Source organism: Brassica napus, chromosome C1, assembly GCF_020379485.1.
Source record: "Brassica napus cultivar Da-Ae chromosome C1, Da-Ae, whole genome shotgun sequence".
NCBI classification, from domain to species: domain Eukaryota; kingdom Viridiplantae; phylum Streptophyta; class Magnoliopsida; order Brassicales; family Brassicaceae; genus Brassica; species Brassica napus.
The window spans coordinates 27,193,248-27,221,125 of NC_063444.1; the positions used below are offsets into that span (position 1 = coordinate 27,193,248).

A 27,878-nucleotide genomic window follows, 5' to 3' on the forward strand; every position below is an offset into this window, starting at 1 on the left:
ATGTTATCTTTCGGATCCACACAATGCTCGATCACAAACAGGCTATGTTTTCACACATGGTGGAACGGCCATATCATGGCGTTCCATGAAGCAGACGATCGCGGCCACATCTTCAAACCATTCGGAGATCTTGGCTGTTCATGAGGCCAGCCGCGAGTTGTTCATAACAGGGGGAGTAATACGTGTTGTACTCTTTTTCCTTCACCATGGTTTTGTTCCACTGGGTTTTCCTAGTAAGGTTTTAATGAGGCAACATCTAAAATGAATTAAAATCCTTGTATGGTTATGGCATCCAAGGGGGAGTGTTATAAATCATATTGTAGATGTCCATAACCGGCCCGGTTCATAATTAACCGGCCCGGTTCATAACCGGCCCAATGCTAGAGAGAGAGAGTCGACCGTGAGTGGAGAGAGAGAGAATCGGCATCTTGCCTTTTCCTTATTAGATTATGATTTGTACTCTTTCCATATTTGTATTTCCTTTCTATAGTCTTTCCATTATTCTACGACGGTGTAATTCCCTATATATAAAGGGTTCCTTATATTTATGAATAATACAGAAACAAAACTACACATATTCTATTCTCTAGTTTCGCAACAGATTTGATTTTTTAAATGCGCTTTCTACAATTGCAACAAATTTATTAAAAATCTTCAGTGTAGTATAAGTAAACCTTTTAAGTGACTAATCTACATATTTTCATAGTTTCTTGTGGAATGGATAAAGTTTCCAGTTTAAAACGTATCCTTATATTTGTCTCATAAGTTGCAGGATTCAGATCACAAAATAACAACTTTTCAAGAAGCCTATTTATTTTAATTTCTCATGGAAAATGTATTTATTATAAATAAATAAGTTGTGCTTTACAAAACAATGTACCGTACAAATTAGATAGCATGGATTTTCAATAAGGATGCTAAAGTACTGGGAGTCAGTGGAACTACGGAAGGAATACATTTAATACTAAGACAAAATAGTCAAATGAGTGGTAGCCAGATTCTTCCTCTATTTCATAAAGACTGTAGTTTTGACATTTTTCAAAGATTAAGAAAATGCTAAAAATGTATTTATATTTTTATTACACTACAAGAAAACAGTGGTATTCTGACGGACATTCCGACGGAAAATGAAATCCTCGGAATATTCCGAGGAATTTCCGAGGAAACACAAAATTGGGTTTCCTCGGAATTTCCTCGGAATATACCGACGGAATTCCGAGGAAATATCAATCCGTCGGAATATTCCGAGGAAATTCCGAGGAAAAATGGGTTCCTCGGAAAAAACCGATGAATTCCGAGGAAATATTATAGCCGTTGGGGGATTTTACAAAATTCCAAGGAAATTCCGGCGAACTAGCCTTTTCCGTCGGAATTCCGTCGGAATTTCTTTGGTCTGTCGGCAGGATTTAAACTATAAATACAAGCACTCATCTTCCTCTTCATTCACTCCATATCTTCATCCTCCCTCTTACTCTATTTACACACGCATTTGATTCATAAAAAATATGTCTTCTTCAAATTATTTTTGTTCTTGGATCGATCGACCTCATTTGGATCCGAACACGAGATTGCTTACGGAAGAATACCAACGAGGTATAACCGAATTCATGGGGTTAGTTCACCGACAACCGGAAGAAAAAACAGGTATGTTAAGATGTCCTTGCTCTAATTGTAAAAATAGAAAGGTTATTAAAGAGTGGGATGTTTGGACTCATCTATATTTGAGTGGGTTTACACGAAGTTACAAAATTTGGTATCATCATGGGGAAACTGATTATGAACATGGTAGTACTAGCGAACCTCAGCCAGCGGTTAGATTAGAAGAACCAATTAGAACGGATGTAGATTATGGTGTAGGTACTGAGCAGATGGTAAATGATCATTTTAGAGGGGAAGATTTACCCAATGCAGAAGCTAGGAGATTTTATGATATGTTGGATGCTGGAAAGCAACCATTGTACGAAGGTTGCAGAGATGGTCATTCAGCTTTATCATCTGCTACAAGATTGATGGGCATTAAAACAGATTATAATTTGGCTGAAGACTGTGTGGATGCGATTGCTGATTTTGTAAAAGGTATTCTACCCGAGGATAATGTAGCTCCTGGTTCATACTACGAGGTTCAGAAACTCGTAGCTGGTCTTGGTTTATCGTATCAGGTAATAGATGTATGCAGCGACAACTGCATGATTTATTGGAGGGCGGATGAACAGCGGGTTACATGCAAATTTTGTGGAAAGCCTCGTTATAAAGATACGAGTGGAAGAGTTCCAGTGCCATATAAAAGGATGTGGTATTTACCTTTGACGGAAAGGTTGCAGAGGTTGTATCTGTCTGAACGCACAGCGCAACCAATGAGATGGCATGCGGAGCACTCAACAGATGGTGAGATCAGACATCCTTCAGATGCAAAAGCGTGGAAGCATTTCCAATCAAAGTATCCCGACTTTGCGTATGAGAGAAGAAATGTCTACCTTGGATTATGTACTGATGGTTTCAGTCCGTTTGGCAAGAGTGGAAGACAGTATTCTCTATGGCCCGTCATTCTTACACCATACAACCTACCCCCAAACTTGTGCTTGCGACGAGAGTTTTTGTTTCTCTCGATTCTCGTTCCCGGACCAGAGCATCCTAAGAGATCACTTGATGTGTTTCTTCAGCCACTAATATATGAGTTGCAACAACTATGGGCTCAAGGTGCTGAAACATACGATGTTTCGTGTAAAGAAAACTTTCAAATGCGGGCAGTACTAATGTGGACAATAAGTGATTTTCCAGCATATGGTATGTTGTCTGGATGGACAACGCATGGAAGGCTATCATGTCCATATTGTCAAGATAACACTGATGCTTTCCAACTAAAACACGGAAGGAAAACGTGTTGGTTTGACTGTCACAGGAGATTCCTACCACCTGATCATCCATATCGTAGGAGTAGGAATTTGTTTACGAAGAACAAGAGGGTGTTTGACAGTCCACCTCCGGAAATTTGTGGGAAAGATTTGAAGATACAACTAAGAGATTTTGGTGCAGAAAGGACGCCAGACGTCGGTGGACATGAGCGTTTTCCGGTAGATGCTGTTGGAGAACTACATAACTGGCACAAAAAAAGTATTTTCTGGGATCTGCCATACTGGGAGGATCATCTGCTAAGGCATAATTTAGATGTCATGCATATTGAGAAGAACTTTTTTGACAATCTCATGAACACGATCCTTAATGTTCAAGGTAAAACAAAGGATAATTTGAAGTCAAGACTGGATTTAGTCGATATATGTGCTCGTTCAGAACTTCATGTTGATGAGAATGGTAGGGCTCCTTTTCCCATATACCGACTTGATGCAGCGGGAAAAGATGCGTTCTTTGATTGGATTTCAAACGATGTGGAATTTCCAGACGGTTACGCATCAAATTTGCGTAACTGTATCGACAGAAAGGAAGGAAAGTTTACTGGCTTGAAAAGCCACGATTGCCATGTAATGATGCAGCGCCTCCTTCCGTTCGCCTTCAAGGAACTATTACCACGAAATGTTCATGAAGCAATTGCAGGGATAAGTGGTTTCTTCCGCGATTTATGCACGAGATCAGTGACTCTTGAAGGTATTGAAAATTTGAAGACTAACATAGCCGTGATTCAGTGCAACCTTGAGAAGATATTTCCTCCCTCATTTTTTGATGTTATGGAGCATCTTGTTATTCACCTGGCAAGAGAATTGGAACTTGGTGGTCCTGTGCAGTATAGATGGATGTATCTGTATGAGCGGTATATGTTCCATTTGAAGAAGATGGTGAAAAATTTAAGTAGGGTGGAAGGTTCTATAGTCGCACAGATGATCAATGAAGAAACTTCAAACTTTGCCGAGTACTACTTTCCAGCAGAAGTTCAGACCAAAAACAGAAGACCTGCTCGGCATGATGATAGAGGCGAACGGGCAACATATCATGTTACGGTTCCAGACATTTTCACAGACGTTGGACGACTTAGCGGAAAACCAAAGGACCGTCGACTTACTGAGCAGGAGCGCAGTCATTTGCAAACATATTTGCTCACCAACTGCGAAGACGTTCTTCAATATGAGAGGTAAATAAATGAGCTTACAAATTTTTATTTTAACAAGTTGAAATTTAAATCTTAATTAATTACATTATTGTCATCATATACAGGATTTTCATGGCAGAAAAGCGGTTCGAGTATAGATACGCCACAGAGGACGAACTAGAAGAAATGAAGCAGAGAGAATTTACTGGATGGATGTTTACTTATGTGAGTGCTTTAAACAAATTAAAATATATTTTATCACATATTTATACTAATTCACATTTATTGATATAACATATATATATGTGCTATTAATAGGTGTCTGCTGGTTTGGCCAGAGGTGAAACATTTGACGATTGGATACGTGAGATGGTCGTTGGACCAAACTTTGTTGTGAAGTCATATCCGAGATTTTGTACTCGAGGATATGCATTCACAACTCAGAAGAGGAGACGTTCGAGTACGACTTATGATGCTGGCGTTTGTTCTGCATCAGGAGATGATGTATACTACGGACACATACATGAGATTTTGGAAATCAAGTATTTGGGCATGGTTGGATTGCGCTGTACTGTTTTCTATTGTGATTGGCACGACAACACTCCAGATCGAGGTGTGAGAACAGATGCATTTGGTGTTACATCAGTAAATTCGAGGCGAAAGCTGCAATATTATGATCCTTTCATTCTTGCTTCTCAGGCCGATCAGGTAATTAAATGTTAATTATTCAGAATGATTCATCATCATGTGTATTAATTTATAATTTTTCTAAATGTTACAGGTTTGTTATATCAAGTACCCCCGGGTAAGGAACAGAGATGATCCATGGGTTACTGTTACAAGACTCAACCCGAGAGGCCGAGTTCAGGGAAGTTCTGAGCTGGAAGACCCACTACAACCAAGCACATCCGGCAACTTAAGTGCAGCAGAAGATTTAGCTGGAGTTGGCCTTGTTGTCGATTTAACCGACTTTGGAGAGGAAGCTGTCGTTCACGTAGAGGATGAACCAGTGATTGGAGAGTTTCACCAAGATCCAGATTCAGATTCATCTGGTGATGATGACTCGGAAACAGACTACCATTGATTTTTTTTTTTTTTTAAGAAATACCGAGGAAATTCCGAGGAACACTTGATATAACCTCTTTCCTCGGATATTAGTTATTTGGTTTATCTAGCAAGGCAAAGCTGAATACGAATTAAAAACTACTCAAAACACAACCAAATAAAAGGAAGAAACCATGTAAAAGAAATACGAACTCATAATTAAGAAGAAAAAAAACTAAGTTCAAAATTAACAGAAAATAAGACCATAAAACGTTAGAATAGAAAAGAAAAGAAAATAGCGCGGTCGGAAATCAAATGGCAATATTGGCCGGTGATAGCTCCTACTCGTCGTCTCCTGCTCCAGATGTTCCTGCATCGTTGGGTCTCTTGGACCTCTTTCTTACCCTGTGTGTACCACTCGAACCCGAACCAGAGCTGAATGGAGAGTTGTCCCGATGAACTACATCATCCTTTTGGCAACGACACGGCCTGATACGTGAAATGGCAGCCCAGATCTTGTGTAGCATGTCGTTGTTTGTCTTTATGCTCTGATCTCTCCAATGTTGTTGCTGGCGCGAAGTGGCGTTCGGTGGAAGCTCTTGCAGCTTGTACTGGCTGGAGTCTGATGGGAGTAGCTGATGGGGTTCTGAATCATCTGGAATGGCTTGTGCAGCCTCATCTTCTCCTTCTTCATCAACCACGGCCTTGCCTTTGGTCTGATATTTTGGCGTGAAGAAGGATGGCTTGTCTACTAGTGCGGTAGCAGGGGGTAGGAACTCAACTGCAGCCTCTGAAAGTAGAGCAGTCAGGCCGATCTGAGGCAGGTGGCAGTAGAGTGTTTTCTTCACTCGGTCCTGGAATACGTAGACGTAAGGACCATCCCGATCGATCCTCGAGTGGGGACCAGCTATGAACTCCTTACTTACAAGATTTTTGACATCCAGGTAGTTTGTTCGATCTGTCCAGTGCTACCTGCTGTTTCTCGCAGTCTACACCCACATGTCTAAGGATCCGAGTAATCACTGCACCAAATCCACATGCATTGCTCATGGATTTGGTTACTTTCCCCTTGTATCCTGCTAAGTTTGCGGCCAGCACCGCTCCCATGTTGAAGGCAGTAGCAGGTGGGAATGTAGAGTTTCCAAATGCCGGTAGCAAATGCCTCACACCTTGGTACAGGAGGCACAACTCCCATTGCGTGACTGATGCGGCTGTGGTTGTCCCGTATAGCAATGAGCCAATGAGGCGTGTGGCATATCTCAGTACTGGGCTCCGGATAAGTGACTCCTTTGCCTGAGAAGATCTATAAACCCCTGTGCCAATCGTTTCCCAGAAGTTCAACAGCTCTGAAGTCCAATAAAGACCAGATGTCCTCTCCCCTGCACTCAATCCAAATAGTCCGCAGAGGTCTGTGAAAGATACCTCATAGTATACTTTCTGCACTACGAATGCCAGAAAACCTTCCTGATGGCTATCATCGGGATGGCTGACGTATGCGGATGCTATGAACTGGCGTACCAACTCCGGATAAGTGGGTTCGTTGAGGTTGCATAGTTGGCCTAGACCCATGTTCTGGAACAGCCCTTCAATGTCTGCTTTGATTCCCAATATTGTCATCGTCTCAGGACATGCTAGTTGTGTAGCCGGAACGGCTACCTTCTTCATGTTGTTGTAGTGGGTGGTATCAGACTTATCCCACTTCTTTGGCCTTTGCTTCTCTCGCTGAGACGAACCCTCTTCTTGTGTGTTCTTCTTTGCTGATGTTTTCGTGCGCTTCATTCTCTACAAAATAGAATCATTGCTCTCAACATGGTTATAATCAATTAAGAACTCAAAGCAACATGAAAATGAAAGGCGAAATCGAGTTGTGATAAAAAAAAAACCAAATTGAAAAAAATTCTCAATCCCTAAATCATCTCAAATCCTGTTCCAAACTCGTTGATCACAGACAATTGTGTTCTATTCCATGTTTAAACATCTGTTTCATGCATATTTGATCAAGGAATCAACACGGAAATAAGAAATTCACAAAACCCAAAAAATTGCTCAAGAACACGATTTCAGAATGTGGAGATTCGCGGAGTATACCTGTCTTAGGGTGAAAACGAGTGTAGGAATCAGGTAGAGCTCGAAAAATCAAGGGGAATAGAGCCCAAAATTGTTCAAATCGGATGATTATAGAGAGAGAAAGGGGGGGGGGGCGAATTATAGGGGAAATCGGAGGGGATGAGAGTTCTGAGGTTTAGATCCAAAAAAGGTCGGGTTTTGCCTTATAATTCTGTTTCCCGCACACGCATCGATCGATGCGTTTTTGAACAAATACGGATCGATCGATCACATTCTTACGCTTTGGTCCATCTTAGTGATCGATCGATCCGTTTTTGGACATATATCCATCGATCGATCCGTTTATAAAAAAACTTACAAGATTTTCCGAGGACATTCCGAGGAACATTTGAGATTCTCGATCGATCGATGGGATAATCTCATCGATCGATCACATTCTTACGGTCCGGTCCATCTTAGTGATCGATCGATGCGTTTTTGGACATATATCCATCGATCGATCCGTTTATAAAAAAACTTACAAGATTTTCCGAGGACATTCCGAGGAACATTTGAGATTCTCGATCGATCGATGGGATAATCTCATCGATCGATCACATTCTTACGGTCCGGTGCATCTTAGTGATCGATCGATGCGTTTTTGGACATATATCCATCGATCGATCCGTTTATAAAAAAACTTACAAGATTTTCCGAGGACATTCCGAGGAACACTTGAGATTCTCGATCGATCGATGGGATAATCTCATCGATCGATCACATTCTTACGGTCCGGTCCATCTTAGTGATCGATCGATGCGTTTTTGGATATATATACATCGATCGATCCGTTTATAAAAAAAAATTGACGTATTGAAACCCCAAACACTAGTTCCTCGGAATTTCCTCGGAATATTCCGAGGAAATTCCGAGGAAGAAGAGGGTTTCCTCGGAGTTCCCTCGGAATAATCCGAGGAAATTCCGAGGAAATAGGGTTTTTAAACCGAAAACAACGTTTTGCGGTTTGAATAACACCTATATAACCCTTATTAAGTGTCTTACGTTCATTATGAAGTCAAATATTTGTTCCTTACCGTATAATTAACACTTTTCCGATTGTATGAACGAAATCCCACAACATAAGAGAAACACTTATACCTTTTAATGAACGGTAAAGGGAATACTTTCAATTAGTTTTGAAATTTGTTATTTCATGGTTTATGCTCATCTATACAAAGAATCCTCAATGGTATGCATTACAATTGTATAAGAAATGAAATACGGCAAAAAAAATTGATGTTTTGAAACCCCAAACACTAGTTCCTCGGTATTTCCTCGGAATATTTTCATTTTACCGGGCAAATATTTCGCGAAAATTGAAATTAGAATTCCGACGGAATTCCGACGGATAATGTCCGTCGGACCCTAGGTTTTATAACCACGAGCCCCTTCTTCTTCCCCATTTCTCTCTTCTTCCTCTGCGCGACTCCTCTCTTCTCTCCGGCGATTTCCCCCTGAAATCCGACGATATCTCCGGCGATCTCCCCCTTCTCTTACACAAATCATGTAAGGACCCTATCCCACTCTCTTAGGTTCTATTTGTTAGGTTTTTGTGTAGTTTTGATAGATTTTTGTTAGGGTGATTGGTTAGGATTGTGATTTGGTTGTATAATAGGTTTAGAATTATGATTTGGTTGAATAATTTGTTTTGTTGAATTGATTTAGAATTTTTTTATAATTTTTTTATTTTTTTTGTATTTATAAAATCGATTTTTGTATATAAAATCGATTTTTGTATTTTACAAATCGATTTTTCTATATAAATTCGATTTTTTGGATTTTACAAAAATTGTTTTGTATATAAATTCGATTTTTTGGATTTTACAAAACATTTTAAATATCTATAAAACTTTTTTTGTGATTAAAAACTATTATTTGGGATTTAAAAATATTTTTAATATATATATATATTATTAAAACTATTTTTTTGTAATTATTAAACTATTTTTATTTATTAAAACTATTTTTTGTTTATTAGAACTATTTTTATATATTTATTAAATATTTTTAATATATATAAATCTTTTTTTGTGATTAAATTATTTGGGATTTTTTAAAAAAAAAATTAATTTATATATTTCTCTATTTATTAAATATATTTTTTTTAATTTACAGGTCTCATGATGATCAGACCCGGCCTCGACAGCGTCGTGGTCGTGGTGGTACGGGGAGCCAGTCTCGGGATTCCAGCCATTTTCAGGATTCCCCTTCGCCCCACAGCTCCAACCATACATCTCCCTCTGCTGCACCCGCTCCTGCTCCTCTCGCTCCCGCTGCTGCATCCGCTCCTGTTCCTCCGGGTCCTCCGGGAGTGATGCGTGTTGCGGAGTTGGTTCAACAGCCCGGTCGTGACCATCTTCCGTATCTCACTCCGTATCCACATGGACGGGGTCAAACATGGTAATTAAACTTTTTTTTTCTTTAAATTTGGATTCATTATTAACCGTTTATTCTTTTTATTAGGTTTAACCGATCCGGGAACGGGATCAGCGCATGGATCAACCGTATGATGTACTCGGCCCTCGACAGTGGACATCCGACTTTCACTCACTTCCCTACCGACAAGCAGGTTCTGTGGTTTCGTCAGTTTGCGGTAAGTATTCTAATTTTTTTTTTATATTTTTAATCTTTAATATAAATTTTCTACTAATTGTGTTTTTTTTTCAGCAAGAGTTCAACTGGAATTCCGATGAGACGCTCTTTATCTATCACCACTTCGGCCATAAAGTTATGGACAACTATGGGAAGCAGATCCACGAGTGGAAGAAGAAGTGGGAAATCAATAAGGTTCGATTTAATTTATTCAACAACAATTTTTTAATTTATTAAACTATTTTTTAATTTATTAAACTATTTTTTAATTTATTAAACTATTTTCCTTTTTTTTTTTATTAAAAGGTCCCAAAGTCGATGAACGACACGGTCTGGAAGGAGTTGTGTGCGCATTGGGATAAGGAAGAGACGAAAGAAACTTCTTCCACCAACTCCACCAACCGCAGGAGCGACCGTAAAGGGAAGGGCATCTACAAGCATAACTTGGGTGCTCAATCTATTGCCACTCTGGGAGATCGCATGGTAAGTTCAACCGCTTTTTCTTCAATTATTTGAGTTTCAGAATTTTAATTTATTGTGCATTTCTTCTAATTTCTAATGTTTCTTTAATTTATGTTTTTTTTCAAGGCGGAAGAAAATGATGGCGAGCCGGTTGATGATCTCGCCCTAATGAGGAGGGCGTATACCAACAAGAAGACCGGCCAGATTGATGACGGTCTTGTGAGGGACGTGGTCGACCTGGTCCAAACTCAGGTGGTAGACGAAGTGTCTCAGCTTCAAACCGAGGATGACGCTTCGACGGCTTCGACCAACTTGTCCCGGTTTCGAATCAACGAAATCGTTGAATCCGTAAGTTCTTTTTTTTTTAAAGTTCAATTCATTTATTTCTTGGTTTAAATTTGTAAATTTGGCTATTTTCTATTCAGTCGGTTCCAAAGAAGAAGGGACGTTTGGTCGGTTTGGGTCGTCGCACCCGGTCGGTTCCTCCTTCTTCTGCACCACCGCCCTTTGTTGATCCAGAAGTACTTACGGCTCAGTTGAAGGACAAAGATGATCGTATATCTTTGTTGGAGACCCAGATGGCGGCTCAACAGGCGGGCTATGAGGCACAGAGGAGGCTGAACCAGCAAATGATGGAGATGATGCAGAGGATGTACCCGAACGAGGTGTTCCCGGACGTGCCAGACCCGTAGTTTTTTTTTTTTCCAAAAACTCGGAATGTTTTATTTTTATTTGTGAAACTTTGAATATTAATTATTATGATTTCAATTTTAATTTTAATTTCATATTTTCGAATTTAAATTTCAGAAATTTTATTTTTTTAAAAAAATTAATATTTTTTACATTCCGAGGAAATTAATTATATTTTTTACTCGATCGATCGATGCGTTTTTGGACATAAATCCATCGATCGATCTGTTTACAAAAAAACGTTCGGAATATACCGAGGGACCTGTTCCTCGGAATATACCGAGGAACTGCTCCCTCGGTATATACCGAGGAACTGCTCCCTATCCGAGGAATATGTCCGTCTGTATATTCCTATCGATCGATGTATATATGTCCAAAAACGCATCGATCGATGAACGTCCGAGGAAATATCCCGTCGAAGTTCTCCCTCGGTATATTCCGAAGATATTTCCTACAAACTAGTGATCCTCGGAATTTCCTCGGAAGTTTGTTTCCTCGGAATTCCGTCGGAAAATTCCGAGGGATTTCCGAGGAAAGAAGAAATTCCGAGGAATTATTTCCGACGACTTGTTTCGTCGGTATGTCGTCGGAATAACGATATTCCGACGAAATTCCGACGATTTTTTTCCTCAGAATCCTTGCTGTTTTCTTGTAGTGTTAATTATATCTACTTAACAATAATATTTGAAATAAATAAAGTTACTTATAGTACTTATGAATGGCGATAGTTTTACTTTCTGTTATCATTGTTGTTTTTTAAGACTCACCTTTGAATTGATATGTATTCGAATTTTTTTCTAAAGTAATAATTTTAAGCACGGAACTCTTTAGAAACATATAAACATAATATTAGTGTTTATCTTATATATATTAACTTCTTTGGTACAAAATCTAACATGGGTATGACAACATTGTTACTTATCAACAATTAGCATTTGGTTGTCTTCGTGAGGTCTATCAAGTTGCAAATTTTATTAATTAAAACACAGACAGCGTGCTCCATGACCATATACAAAACATTATACAACGTGATGTTGTCAACGACTTTTACACTACTTAATTATGTTACAGAAGTTGGATATTCCATATGCATTAGCATCCAAGAAAGTTTTTTTGTTACCTCTTTACGCTATACATAACAATACTACGATTGAAAAAAGAAAAAAAAAACTACGATGGTGGATCGGCCGAGTTATATCCGCCAAAAACCACTACCCGATATGGTTGTGCATATTTGGCTCTGGCTATAACGATAAATCAAGCAGAAAAAGTGAAAAACAATATTTTAGTTAATTTATCGATCGAACGTTTAACTAGGGACTTCTAGACCCTTGTTAATCAAACTCGACATATACAAGGAAAGTTATTATTTGACTATCTTAAAAAATTGTATTATTAATCCTGTATTGCCAAATCATCCATCAAATATATATATTTCCACCGCCCCCTCCAAGGAATATGCGACATTTCCAACGTTATATATATGCTACGAAAAATTAATCGGAAAACCTGAAAGAGCTAAAAGCAAAGGCTTGAGAAGAACAAGACGCACGTTTTGTCTCAAGAAGAAAGAGTCTTCTTCTCCCGTTTATTGGGAACAATAATGGCTCACCATAATGAAGACGAAGGGTCTATTGGGACTTCCATGCATGGAGTCACGGCGAGGGAACAAGTTTTCTCCTTCTCTGTCCAAGGAGAAGATGATGGCCCGTCATCCCATACCGTCCGTTTTGATGATCCAACAGCTAAGTTTGCCCTGCCGGTTGACTCAGAACACAGGGCAACAGCGTTCAAACCATTTTCATTTGCGAAGCCACACATGAGAGCTTTCCACTTAGGATGGATCTCTTTCTTCACTTGCTTTATATCCACCTTTGCCGCCGCACCTCTGGTTCCTATCATCAGAGATAACCTCGATTTGACCAAAAGTGATATTGGAAAAGCAGGAGTCGCTTCCGTTTCCGGTGCCATTTTCTCAAGGCTCGCTATGGGAGCTGTTTGTGACTTGCTCGGGGCTAGGTAATTATAATGTTCTTATACTGTTATATTAGAATTGGTTTAATGGTGAAACCATCATGAGTGTAGTAGACTTATCTCTTCTTTTTTTTGGTCAAAGAGTGTAGACTCATCCAACGTACATGTTGTTGGAACACATGCATTAGATATAGGATTCATCAATATGAACCATTCATCTTGTTAAGCAAAAAAAAATACCATTCATCTCATGATGGGAAGATGCAGTTCTCGTGATTTTCTTAGTTTTTGAGAGAGAAAACTTACAACAGTTACCATATACTTTCTGGAGATGTTTAATCCGTATAATCGTATTCGTATCGTTATACTTGTTTTATGTTGTTAGGAGATAGTGAATGGATATCCCCGTAGAAACATCCATAGACTCTCATTCAAAGTTATATTAATTAGGAAAATTAAGCTTTTACAAATCAAACCCTATATAGCACTTATAGTCTATTTTTCTGCATAAACTTTATGATCACATATACACATCATTTTCCACAGTTAACTTAATTGCTCTCCTCAAGAATAATAATAATAAATATTGATAAATGTCCACCTTAATTATATAACTAATGAAACAGGTACGGAACGGCGTTTCTGCTAATGCTATCCGCCCCAACAGTGTTTAGCATGTCCTTTGTATCTGATGCTGGTGGCTACTTATCCGTCCGGTTCATGATTGGTTTTTGTCTAGCCACGTTTGTGTCTTGTCAGTACTGGACCAGCGTGATGTTCAACGGTAAGATCATTGGACTCGTCAATGGATGTGCTGGTGGCTGGGGAGACATGGGAGGAGGCGTAACTCAGCTACTCATGCCGATGGTTTTCCACGTCATCAAACTCGCTGGAGCCACTCCCTTCACGGCCTGGAGGATTGCGTTCTTCATTCCCGGATTTCTTCAGGTCATCATGGGTATTCTTGTGCTCACTCTTGGACAAGATCTTCCTGATGGAAACCTTAGTACTCTACAGAAGAGAGGAGAGGTTTCCAAAGACAAATTCACCAAGGTATTTAATTAAGTAAATAAATTATATCAATATATTCAAAATTAGGCAGACAGGTTACAAATTTTTAGAGGGATGATACTGACGAGATAGACTAATTACTTTTTTGGTCAATGTATTCTTGTACTGAGAGTATTTTTGTTCCACTTCGAACCAAACGTTTTGAATAGGGAAAAAAAGGCATATTCCGCTCTGGCTGCTTCTTCCGTTCAAATTTTATATGCTCGATATACACAGGCCTACACCGAATGCATATAAGAATTCCGGTTTCCTTTACACATTTTTTATGTTCTTTTAGGTGGTTTGGTATGCTGTTTTGAACTATAGAACATACGTTTTGTTCCTTCTCTATGGATTTTCCATGGGAATCGAAATGACCATCAACAATGTCATCTCCGAGTATTTCTTCGACAGGTTTGCATTCAGTTCCAGTAACAAAAATATTCACTTTCTTCCAGATTTACGTTTCTTTCATCACAAATAACCTGATGTGTTTCTTGTGTTTTGCGTATCAGGTTTCAGCTTGAACTACACACTGCTGGTATGATAGCAGCCAGCTTTGGTATGGCTAACTTCTTCGCTCGTCCGCTTGGTGGATACGCATCTGACATTTCTGCTAGGTTTTTCGGTATGAGAGGGCGGTTATGGACCCTTTGGATCTTACAAACTTCTGGTGGTATTTTCTGTGTTTGGCTCGGCCGTGCTACTTCACTTCCTATAGCTATTTTATCCATGATGCTCTTCTCCGTGGGCGTGCAAGCAGCTTGTGGGGCCATCTTCGGCATCGTTCCTTTTGTCTCCCGCCGCTCTCTAGGGCTAATATCTGGATTGACCGGCGCAGGAGGAAATTTTGGGTCGGGGCTAACTCAATTGATCTTTTTCTCTTCATCCAGATTCCATACTGCCGATGGTTTGTCGCTGATGGGAATCATGGGGATGATTTTTACACTTTTAGTTGCGTTTATACATTTTCCGCAATGGGGAAGTATGTTTTTTGGACCAACAAGTGACGAGAAAAAATCAAAGGAAGAGCATTATTATGCGGCGGAGTGGACTGAGGAAGAGAAACGGCAAGGATTGCATGAAGGTAGCCTTAAATTTGCAGAAAATTGTCGATCTGAAAGAGGCAGAAAGGCGGCTTCAGACGGATCCTCCCCCTCCACGCCGCCTGAAAATGGAAATCCGGCTCATGTTTAATCACATGGAATTGCATTTTCTTCTCCACATGCACGCACACATTACACAAATATGGTGAGGCATATTACCATTTATTATTGTTCATTTTGATATGGGCTATGCTTTGGTGTTTCACAGTGTTATATATATAAGGAGCACAAGTCTAGTTAATATGATTACTTGAAGTTTCGTATACTATGCAATTCAAAATTAATTTGCGTGGCTGGTTTCTTGTTTGATATAAAGTTTGTATTTTGCACCACTAATACCTTTGTGTTTTCGTTTGTATCCATGCATTACTTATTGATCAATTAACATATTTAATGCTTAATGTTATTTAACGAACGTCCATAATTACTTAGTCCAACCTCAAAACACTACAAGAAAACAGGGGGATTCTGATGGCCGAAATCGTCGGAAATTCGTCGGAATCGGTCTATTCCGACGAATTTCCGACGAACCCGTCCGTCGGTATCGTTTCGTCGGAAAAAAAAAATTCGTCGGAATTTCGTAAGAAATTCCGACGACTTTCTGACGAATACCGAGAAACGTCATTCTGACGAACTTCCGACGATATTACGATGCGGCTACACGAGACCAGAGTTCATCGGAAAACTACAATTCCGACGAACGTGGTTCCTCGGTTTATTCCGACGAACTTTGGGCGTCGGAATTTACCGACGGACATCGGTCGTCGGAATATACCGACGAACCACGTTCGTCGGTATATTCCGACGGAAATGAGTTTGTCGGTAAATTCCGACGGATATATGTCCGTCGGTATATTCCGACGACCGTTGTCCGTCGGTATATACCCTTTTTTTTTTACAAATTAATTTTGCATTTTTATATATTTTTTGATATTAATAAATTTAAAAAATTGGAAATTTAAAACTAATAATATTATAAAATTTAAATTCATAAAAACCGAAATAGGAAAAAAACATTCATAAAGTTTAAAATTCATACAAACCGAAATAGAAAAAAAAAACATTCCGAAAGTTTTATAAAGCCGAAATAAACTAAGATGAACTCGAAGACATCAAACGATCTAGCTTCTGCATAATCTCGGTGTTGAACTTCTTCTGGGATGCCAACTCAGCAAGGATAGTGGCATTCTCCGAACGGATAGTGGCATTCTCCGAAAGGATAGTGGTGTTCTGCTCCTCCAATGCCCCAATCCGTTCATCTTTGTCATGTAGCTCCTCGAGAATCATGGGATCGGCATACGGAGCTTGCGAAGAAGATGCCGGATACGAAGAAGCACGACGGGCCAACCCAACTAAACGGCCTCCTTTCCTTTTAGGAACCGCCTACAAAAATATTTAAAGTAAGTAAATATGGACAAGTAAGTAATCGACATTATAAAAAAAATATATTAATAAAAAAAATTACCTTTTCAACCATCTCATTTATTTGCAATAGAGACAGGTTGGTTGAAGCTCCCGTGGAGTCGCCGTCATCAGAGAGAGGCTGAGATTGAGAAACTATCTCAGCTTCCACCAAATCAACTACACCTCTGATCACGGGGTCCTGAATTTGACCCGTCGTCTTGTTAGTGTGAGCCACCTTAATGAGTTGGAGACGATCAACGGGATTACCGTCATTTGCTTCGATCTAAAAAAACCGCCATTATTAGCCAAAAAATATATAAAATATTTATTTAAAAAATATAAAGATAAATAATAATAAAAAACTTACAAGTTCATCCTCCTTAGTAGACATGGAGCAAGCGCCGAGGTTGTGCACATACATACCTTTCCCGCCACGATCGCTCTTCCGGTTCCTGGAGTTCCTAGAAGACGTCTCTGCAGTGTCTTCCCTCTCCCAATGAGCTATCAACTGCTCCCACACCCCCCCGTTGATGAACCGTGGCTTCTTGTTCTTCTGCCAAACTGTCTTCCACGCGTTTATCTGCTTTGTGTAAGAGTCCATGGCCTTTTCGTTGAATTTCTTACGGACTGTTTCCGTAAGATCGGAGTGCCAGTTGAACTCTTGCTACAAAACAAACACAATTTAATAAGTAAATATATGTAAAAAAATGTAAAAACTTAAAAAAAATGAAGGGTTACTATACCGCAAACTGACGAAACCACAACTCTCGTTCGTCGGAAGGGATCACACTCCACTTTGGATATCCAAAACGGAGCATGGAGTACATCATCTGGTTGATGCTCCGGCTAATGCCATTTTTCGACTTGGTGAACCTTTAAAAAAAAATACAAGTTAGCAAGTTAATTAAAGCAAAAAATATAACGGTACAAATAAAAAAAAATACTAACCAAGTGCTATGGCCTCGTCGTGGGTTGAGTTGGAGAAACGGGAGATGCTCTCGACCTGGTTGTTGAACCAATAGATGAACCGGCATGACCCCCGGATCCTGTTGAGCAGCAGCGTGAGGGGCAGCGTGAGGGGCAGAGGGAGCTGGAGCGGGAATATATGCGGGAACCGAGTCATGAGACGATACCGATGCACGGGAACCGCTCACCGAACTACGTCGAAGACGGGCTGCGGGGCGGGCTTCATCCTCGGCCCTAAAAAAAAAAATTAACCCATCAAACATATTTTCATTTATATATTTACAAAAGGTTTTATAAACGTTTAAAAAAAAACTATTAAACCTTTTATATATATATATATATATGTATACAAAATTATAAAAAATTTATAAATATAGAAAAATGTTGTTAAAAATTTATAAATGAAGAAAAATGTTGTTAAATATTTATATTTAAAAAAAAAAATGTTGTTAAATATTTATTAGTGGAAACTTAAAAAAAAATATAAAAAAAATTAAAATTTTTACTATACATGATTTACATATATATATATATGTATACAAAATTATAAAAAATTTATAAATATAGAAAAATGTTGTTAAAATTTATAAATGAAGAAAAATGGTGTTAAATATTTATATTTTTTTCAAAAAAACGTTTTTAAAAATCAAAAAACGTTTTTAAAAATCAAAAAACGTTTTTAAAAATCAAAAAATGTTCCAAAAAAAACTAAAACAACAATCCTAACTTATATATCCTAAACTATCCATTCAATCCTAAAATGTTCAATCAAACAACCTAAAATCCGAGATCAACTTCCAAAACCCTAAACAATTGAAAAAAAAAAGTTTGGGATGATTCTTACATGATTTGGGGTTTGGGGAAGAGATAGGAGGGTGAGGAGAGGATTCGCCGGTGAAGAGAGGCCGGAATCGCCGGAGAGTCGCCGAAATCGCCGAAATCGCCGGAGAGTTTTGAGAGAGAGAGAGGCCGCGGAGATAACGAAGAAGAAAGGAGAAGGGTTTTTATTTCCGTGGATTCCGACGGACACGGGTTCGTCGGTATTCCGTCGGTATATTTAAAATATACCAAATGCCGATTCGCGAAAATTTTCAAGCGGTTTGGTTCTCCCGGGCTAATTGAAATTCCGACGGAACGTGTCCGTCAGTATTTTCCGACGGACACATTCCGTCGGTATATTCCGACGGAATTCCGACGACTTAGTGTTTAGGGTGTTCTTTTCAAGTTTCTAAATGCAAAATCCAAACCTTTGATAATATATATAGTATTTGCATAAAGATTTAACAATAAAAATGTTTTATAACACGATTTTACACAACAATATTTTTTGTAGTGTAAGCTTATATAAATATGATTGTATAAGTACATAATGTTAAGATGAGATGTTATGAAAACAATGATATGCATACATAAATATTTTAATGAGTTGTTATATTTGAACGGTTGCGATCTAATACTATACTAAACACTTATTATGTGTTATTTTCATAGTTTTGGCATCTAAATTTATAGATTTTTATGATTGAAACTTTATAGAAAAACATGTCGTCGGTATTTCGTCGGAAAATACCGACGACATTCCGACGAACTCGACAAGTTCGTCGGAATGTCGTCGGTATTTTCCGACGAAATACCGACGACCTTTCCAATTTTCAATGAAACCCGTTGTCGTCGCTATGTCGTCGGTATATTGCGAGGGATTTCCGACGGACCATTAAAAAAAAAAAAAAAAAAAAAACTAATCAGAATCTTCTGAATCTTCATCAAACTCCCCAACCTCGGCTTCCGGCTCTGAATGTACGACAGCATCATGTCCAAACACAGTCAAATTCTCAACGAGTTGAACATTTTCCAAATCTTCAACTGCCTGGGCGTTGCTGGTAGACTCTGGTTGCAATGGTTCATCATCATCAGAAGTTCCATCCACTCGTCCTCTTGGGTTGATTTGCGTTACAGTAACCCATGGATCGTCTCTGTACGTCACCCGAGGGTAACTGATGTAGCACACCTATACATATCAATTATACAAAGTATTAGTTCAATATATAACATTAATTAATTATATTGGTAAAAAATTATGAATATATTGACATACCTGATCAGCTTGCGAACCAAGAATGAAGGGATCATAATATTGAAGTTTCCGCCGCGAATGAACTGATGTAACACCAAACGCATCAATCTTCACTCCTCTATCTGGGGTGGTGTCATACCAATCACAATAGAATACTACACAACGCAATCCAACCATTCCAGGAAATTGGATTTCCAATATTTCTTTTATGTTGCCGTAGTAGACATCGTCACCAGAAGAAGATGAAACACCAGCATCATATGTTGTCTTAGAATGACCTTTCCTTGTGAATGCATATCCTCGCGTACAAAATTTAGGATATGATTTGACCACATAGTTTGGTCCCTGCACAAATTCGCGTATCCAATCATCGAACACAAGACCTCTGGCCAAACCATCATTCACCTATAAAAAAAAACATATATGATTGCAAAATTAATTAGTTTATATATATTAAATTTAAACTAATCATTTGCATAGGGTAATAGGATATATGACTCACATAACTACGAAGCCACGCAGCAAATCCGTTATCTCTAAGTTGTCGAAGCTCATCTTCTGTTGCATGCCTGTGAGTCATACGCAACTCCGCCATATATACACTATATACAAAAATATTATCAATATGAAATAAATTTATTGAATATTAATCTAACAATAAATGAATAAATATTTTTACCTCTCATATTGTAGAACATCTTCACAGTTGGTGAGCAAATATGTTTGCAAATGAGCGTTCTCAGTGTCCGTAAGTCTCCGCTTCGTGAATTTTCCACTAAGTCGTCCTATTTCCTTGAACATGCTTGGGACAGTAACATGATATGTTGCTCTCTCCCCTCTATCATCATGCCGAGCAGGTCTTCGGTGTTTTGTTTGCACTTCTGGTGGAAAATAATTTTCAGCAAAGATTGCAGTTTCTTCATTGATCACCTGTGCCACTATAGATCCTTCCACCCTGCTTTGATTTTTGACCATCTTCTTCAGATGATGCATATAACGCTCAAAAATATACATCCATCTGTACTGCACAGGACCACCAAGTTCCAATTCTCTTGCGAGATGAATAGCAAGATGTTCCATTACATCAAAGAATGATGGAGGAAATATCTTCTCAAGGTTGCACATGCTGACTGGTGCGTTTGTCTTCAAATTATTAATACCCTCTTCAGTCAATACTCTGCTGCATAAGTCACGGAAAAAAACACTAATCCCTGCAATTGCTTCATGAACATTACGTGGCAATAATGCTGAAAAGGCAAACGGAAGGAGGCGCTGCATAATTACATGACAATCATGACTCTTCAAGCCAGTAAACTTTCCTTCGCTTCTATCAACGCAGTTCCCCAAATTTGATGCATATCCGTCAGGAAATTTCACTTTCTCTGTAATCCAATCAAAGAACTCTTCTTTTCTAGCACCATCTAGCCGATAAATGGGAAAAGGGGCCGTACCGTTCTCATCAACGTGAAGTTCAGAACGATCACAAATATCGACTAAATCCAACCTTGACTTCAAATTATCCTTCGTTTTACCTTGGATGTTAAGGACTGTGTTCATCAGATTATCGAAGAAGTTCTTCTCAATATGCATGACATCTAAATTATGCCGCAATAGATGACTCTCCCAATATGGTAGATCCCAGAAAATACTCTTTTTGTGCCAGTTATGTAGCTCTCCAACCGCATTGACTCGAATGTTTTCATGTCCACCTACATCTGGCGTCCTTTCTGCATCAAAATACCTAAACTGCTTCAACAAATCTTTCCCACTAACTTCCTCAGGTGGACCATCAAACACCTGCTTGTTCTTCGTAAACGAAGTCTTACTCCTGCGGTATGGATGATCAGGTGGTAGAAATCGTCTGTGACAGTCAAACCAACACGTTTTCCTTCCGTTCTTTAGTTGGAAAGCATCTGTGTCATCTTGACAATATGGACATGATAGCTTCCCATGTGTTGTCCATCCAGATAACATACCATATGCTGGAAAGTCACTTATTGTCCACATAAGTACTGCCCGCATCTGAAAGTTTTCTTTGCGCGAAACATCGTATGTCTCAAAACCATGCGCCCATAGTTGTTGCAACTCATATATTAGTGGTTGAAGAAACACATCTAGTGATCTTTTAGGATGATCTGGCCCGGGGACTAGAATTGAGAGAAACAAAAACTCTCGTCGCATGCACAAGCTCGGCCGTAAGTTGTACGGTGTCACAATAACTGGCCATAGAGAATACTGCCTTCCATGCTTTCCAAATGGGCTGAAACCATCAGTAGATAATCCAAGATAAACATTTCTTCTCTCTTCCGCAAATTCTGGATATGTTGACTGGAAATGTTTCCAAGCCTTTGCATCTGAAGGATGTCTAATCTCACCATTTGTGGAATGCTCTGCATGCCATCTCATTGCTTTTGCTGTGCGCTCACACTGATACAACCTCTTCAATCTTTCCGTCAAAGGCAAATACCACATTCTTTTGAATGGGATCGGAACTCTTCCCCTCGTCTCCTGATAACGAGGTTTCCCACAAAATTTGCATACATTCCGTGTCTCATCCGCTCTCCAGTAGATCATGCAGTTGTCAATACATACATCTATCACTTCATACGGTAGTTGAAGACCTGCAACAAGTTTCTGAACCTCGTAGTATGAACCCGGTGCAAGGTTATCCTCAGGTAGAATACCTTTGACAAAATCAGTAATCGCATCCATACATTCTTCAGCCAAATTATAGTCTGTCTTAATACCCATTAATCTAGTTGCAGATGATAAGACTGAATGACCATCTCTACAATTTTGATACAAAGGTTGTTTTCCTGCATCCAACATGTCAAAAAATCTCCTAGACTCGGGGTTTGGTTCTTCCCCTCTATAATGATCATGTACCATCTGCTCAGTACCTACACCATAATCTATATCCGTTCTAGATTCTTCTAACCTAATATCAGGCTGAGGTTCACTAACAGGCTGAGGTTCGCTAGTACTACCATATTCATAACCAGTTTCCCCATGAAGGTACCAAACTTTATAATTACGTGAAAACCCTTTCATATACAAATGAGTCCAAACATCAAATTCTTTTATAACCTTATTATTATTGCAAGAAGAGCAGGGACATCTTAACATACCACTTTTTGCATCCGGTTGCTGTTGAACAAGCCTCATGAATTCTCCAATCCCTTGAACGTATTCTTCCGTAAGCAAATTGGTGTTCGGATCCAAATGAGGTTTATCCATCCACGAACGATAATAAACTTCTGAAGACATGATTTTCACGGAATTGTTATGACTAAAGAGAATGAAGAGAGAATGAAGTGTGAATGAGTTGAATGAGGAGGGGTTGTATTTATAGGAAATTGCTTACGGACCTCCGACGACTTTCCGACGAAATTCCGACGGATATAAAGAAGTCCGTCGGAATTCCGTCGGAATTGTCCAATCCCAAACGGCTATACAACGGTCATATGTATTTGTCGGCAACGGTCACATGGTTCGTCGGAATTCCGTCGGAAAATACCGATGGAATTCCGACGACTTTGCTGTTAATCGGAATGTCGTCGGAATTCCGTCGGAATATACCGACGAACTTCCGACGACTACAACGGTTACATTTTTTATCGGAATGTCGTCGAAAAGTCGTCGGAAAATTCCGACGAACCGTATGTCGTCGGAATTCCGTCGGAAATGGCCGACGGAATTCCGACGACTTCATTTTTTTGGATTTGGTCGGAAATTTGTCAGTATTCCGTCGCAAATGTCCGACGACCTTGGTGTCCGTCGACCTTGGTGTCCGTCGGAAGCTCCGTCGGAATTCGGAGTGTTTTCTTGTGGTGAAATCAAAATGAGAATACGGTTATACTGGTTTACTCAAATCTGTATAGATCAAAAATGACAAAAAAAATTGTGCGTAGCTTGAGTTTTTATGGCAAGTTAGCAACAATACAAATAAATATTTTACAAATTTTCTAGTCAGTATTTGTATTATTCCGGATTTCTAGAAAATAAGAGTGTATAACAGAAGTTAAAAGATTCATTTAGCTATTCACATCCTCTAAGGTCCTTTTAATGTAATTAATCCTAAGAGGATTCAATGGCTAAACGTATTTAAGCTGCAATTTGTATTGAAAAATGACTGTATTAGTGAATGAAGAAAGATCGTTTGGTGATTTACAGGATGAATCAGGGAAATCTCCCAAACTTTATAAAATAGCAAACCAGCCGTCGATCAACATGCCAAGATCATGCATAGAGTCAACGGATGGTACCAGCCGAAACTTTGCATTATTCATTCTGAGTTTGACTTGAGAAAATACAAAATGAAAGCGAAAAAATTAAAGAAAGAACCAGCGTCAGGTTTTATTTAGAAAGATATAATAGTGTTCCAGAAAAAAAAAAGTTAGGAAGATATCAATTGTACAACTTGGCTTTGAAAAGTGGGAGATGACGATGATCTGTACGGTGTATAAAATAAATAAAGTATGGATCGGTAGATATAACTATATAAGACCAAGTGGTTATCTTTTTATTGTAACTAATAATTTGATATGTACTTTGTCCCGCGTATCTTACGCGTTTGGAAAGTCTTCAAACGTGGTTTGATTGCTCCGCTTATCGCGTTGTCCCCACGACTCCATAAACTCCATGTTAGGGTCTCACTGATTTTCCCGCTGCCACCCGCAAACGCAGCTTTTGTGGTTGGTAGTGGTTGACAGCGTTTCGAAACAATTATACAAATCGCTTTAAACCGCTCTGAACCGCTCCGAACCTCTTAAAATCAAAAGCTGGTTCCAGCTAGCGTTTGCGGTTGCGGGTGGATAAATAAATATAAATTTATTTTCAAAAATATTTTAAAATTTTAAAATTAAATATTTTAAAATTAAAAATTTTAAAAATATATACGTATTATATATATTAGTTTAAATTCACAAAAAGTATCATAATTTGTTTTATAAAAACTTTAAACTAACCATTCATTACAATTTTTTTTTAAATTTACACATATATAAAGATATACACATATATAAAACGAAATAAAATATTATTTTAAAAGTTTTAATACCAATCTTCAAAAAAATTTAATTAAAATTATAACTTTCAACTAATTTTAAAATTTTAATAAATAAACATAATATTTTTATTAATCATATTATGTTGATAATTAATTTATTTTATTATAAGTGTATGTTTTTATATTTTTATAATGTTATAATATGTTAATATTGATAAATTATTATTAAACCGCTGCAATATCTTATAATCAACCAGTAGCAAATATCCCGCAAACGCAACAAGTTTTAAACGTTGTGCCAGTCATACAAAACGCTTAATGACGCTTGAAACCGCAACCACCCGCATCCGCAAACTCCCGTACCCGCAGCTGCAGCCGCAACCGCTGCGTTTAAACCAGTCGGGCTCTTAATCAAAGTCCGGTGATTATAATAATACTAACGTTCATTGTCAGCGTTTCAAAACAAATAAAATTGTGGGTTTTTTTTATTATGTAATTTGGAATCTTGATTTTGTTGTTATTGTGGTGTTTGCAAAAATGGAATAAATCTATTAAATAAAATATGGAATTGAAAGTTTTACTGTTTCCCATGTATGTAAATACAATATTCTCAAAAAAATAATCAACTATGGTTATTGACTAAATTTTCAACACCTGAACTAATATTACGAAATACTAAAAATCAAAACTCTATAATTAATACAAACAATATACATCGACTGAATTGCCATAAAGTTTTTAAACATATTCACTACGAGAAAACACGCTATATTCCGACGGACAACAAAGTCGTCGGACGAATTTGACGATTTTCCGACGGCATTCCGACGAAACCAAAAAATACTACTTCGTCAGAAATTCGTCGGAATATACCGACGACTTTCCGACCAAAGAGTATGCGTCGGTATATACCGACGCAATTCCGACGACATTCGGATTAAATATATAACCGTTACGTTCGTCAGAAATTCGTCGGTATATACCGACGACTTTCCGACGACCTTGCGATCAATAATATAACCGTCGCTGTCGTCAGAAGTTCGTCGGCATATACCGACGAATTTCTGACGAACCTTTTGACCGTTGCAGACAAATACATATGACCGTTTTATAGCCGTTGAGATAGGAAAATACCGACGAAATTCCGACGGATATGACCGTAGGGTCGTCGGAATTCCGTCAGAATGTCGTCGGACTGCCGTATGCAATTTCCTATAAATACAACCTCTCCTCATTCAACTCATTCACTCCTCATTCTCTCTTCACTCTCTCTCTAATCACAACAATTCCGAGAAAATCATGTCTTCAGGAGTTTATTATCGTTCGTGGATGGATAAACCTCATATGGATCCCAACACCAATTTACTTACGGAAGAATACGGTCAAGGGATTGGAGAATTCATGAAGCTTGTTGAACAGCTACCGGATGCAAAAACCGGTATGTTAAGATGTCCATGCTCTACTTGCAATAATAATAGGAATATAAGAGAATTTGATGTTTGGACTCATTTGTATATGAGAGGATTTTCACGTAATTATAAAGTTTGGTATCTTCATGGGGAAACTGGTTATGAATATGGTAGTACTAGCGAACCTCAGCCTGTTAGTGAACCTCAGCCTAGTGAACCTCAGCCTGATATTAGGTTAGAAGAACCTAGATCGGATATAGATTATGGTGTAGGTACTGTGCAGATGGTACATGATCATTATAGAGGGGAAGAACCAAATCCCGAATCTAGGAGATTTTTTGACATGTTGGATGCCGGAAAACAACCTTTGTATAAAGGTTGTAGAGATGGTCGGTCATTCACCCTTATCATCTGCAACTAGATTGATGGGTATTAAGACAGACTATAATTTGGCTGAAGAATGTGTGGATACGATTACTGATTTTTTCAAAGGTATTCTACATGAGGATAATCTTGCACCGGGTTCATACTACGAGGTTCAGAAACTTGTTGCGGGTCTTCAACTACCGTACGAAGTGATAGATGTATGTATTGACAACTGCATGATCTACTGGAGAGCGGATAAGGAACGGGATAACTGCAAATTTTGTAGGAAACCTCGTTATCAGGAGACGAGGGGAAGAGTTCCGATCCCGTTCAAAAGGATGTGGTATTTGCCTTTGACGGAAGATTGCAGAGGTTGTATCAGTGTGAGCGCACAGCAAAAGCAATGAGATGGCATGCAGAGCATTCCACAAATGGTGAGATTAGACATCCTTCAGATGCGAAGGCTTGGAAACATTTCCAGTCAACATATCCAGAATTTGCGGAAGAGAGAAGAAATTTTTATCTTGGATTATGTACTGATGGTTTCAGCCCATTTGGAAAGAGTGGAAGACAGTATTCTCTATGGCCAGTTATTGTGACACCGTACAACTTACCGCCAAGCTTGTGCATGCGACGAGAGTTTTTGTTCCTCTCAATTCTCGTCCCCGGGCCAGAGCATCCTAAGAGATCACTAGACGTGTTTCTTCAACCACTGATATATGAGTTGCAACAACTATGGGCGCATGGTATTGAAACATACGATGTTTCGTGCAAAGAAAACTTTTATATGCGGGCAGTACTTACGTGGACAATAAGTGACTTTCCAGCATATGGTATGTTATCCGGATGGACAACACATGGGAGGCTATCATGTCCATATTGTCAAGATGACACAGATGCTTTCCAACTAAAGCACGGAAGGAAAACGTGTTGGTTTGACTGTCACAGAAGATTTCTACCACCTGATCATCCATACCGTAGGAGTAAGACTTTGTTTACGAAGAACAAGCAGATGTTTGATGGTCCACCTGAGGAAGTTAGTGGGGAAAAATTGTGGAAGCAGTTGAGGGATTTTGGTGCAGGTAGGATGCCAGACGTAGGTGGACATGAAAACATTCGAGTCGATGCGGTTGGAGAGCTACATAACTGGTACAAAAAGAGTATTTTATGGGATCTGCCATATTGGGAGGATCATCTATTGCGGCATAATTTAGATGCCATGCATATCGAGAAGAACTTTTTCGACAATCTAATGAACACAATCCTTAACATCCAAGGTAAAACGAAGGATAATTTGAAGTCAAGGTTGGATTTAGTCGATATCTGTGATCGTTCTGAACTTCACGTTGATGAGAATGGTACGGCCCCTTTTCCCATTTATCGGCTGGATGGTGCTGGAAAAGAAGAGTTCTTTGATTGGATTCTATAAATCATGCTTAAATTTTTGTGTATTTATATTTTTTTGGGTTTAGGATTGAATGGATAGTTTAGGATCTATTAGTTAGGATTGTTGTTTGGATTGTTGTTTTAATTTTTTTTGGATTGAAAACGTTTTTGTATTTTTAAAATTGTTTTTGGGGTTTCCAGT

The 27,878-nt window shown here is 38.7% G+C and overlaps 1 protein-coding gene across 1 annotated transcript; it reads left to right on the top strand.

Moving 5' to 3' along the window:
* The first annotated feature begins 11,501 nt into the window (after window positions 1-11,501).
* Window positions 11,502-15,480, top strand: LOC106374886 (high affinity nitrate transporter 2.6). The gene is made up of 4 exons (XM_013814810.3): window positions 11,502-12,952; window positions 13,534-13,960; window positions 14,256-14,371; window positions 14,473-15,480. The coding sequence occupies exons 1-4, from the start codon at window positions 12,537-12,539 to the stop codon at window positions 15,152-15,154; spliced, it is 1,641 nt and encodes a 546-aa protein (XP_013670264.2). The 5' UTR covers window positions 11,502-12,536; the 3' UTR covers window positions 15,155-15,480.
* Window positions 15,481-27,878: the final 12,398 nt, after the last annotated feature.

What these genes read in the sequence shown, in the direction of transcription:
- LOC106374886 (XM_013814810.3), top strand. Translation starts at nt 12,537, where the DNA reads ATGGCTCACCATAATGAAGACGAAGGGTCTATTGGGACTTCCATGCAT. An exon ending in TGTGACTTGCTCGGGGCTAG is followed by an intron (nt 12,953 to 13,533) that starts GTAATTATAATG and finishes CTAATGAAACAG; the next exon opens with GTACGGAACGGCGTTTCTGC. An exon ending in CCAAAGACAAATTCACCAAG is followed by an intron (nt 13,961 to 14,255) that starts GTATTTAATTAA and finishes ATGTTCTTTTAG; the next exon opens with GTGGTTTGGTATGCTGTTTT.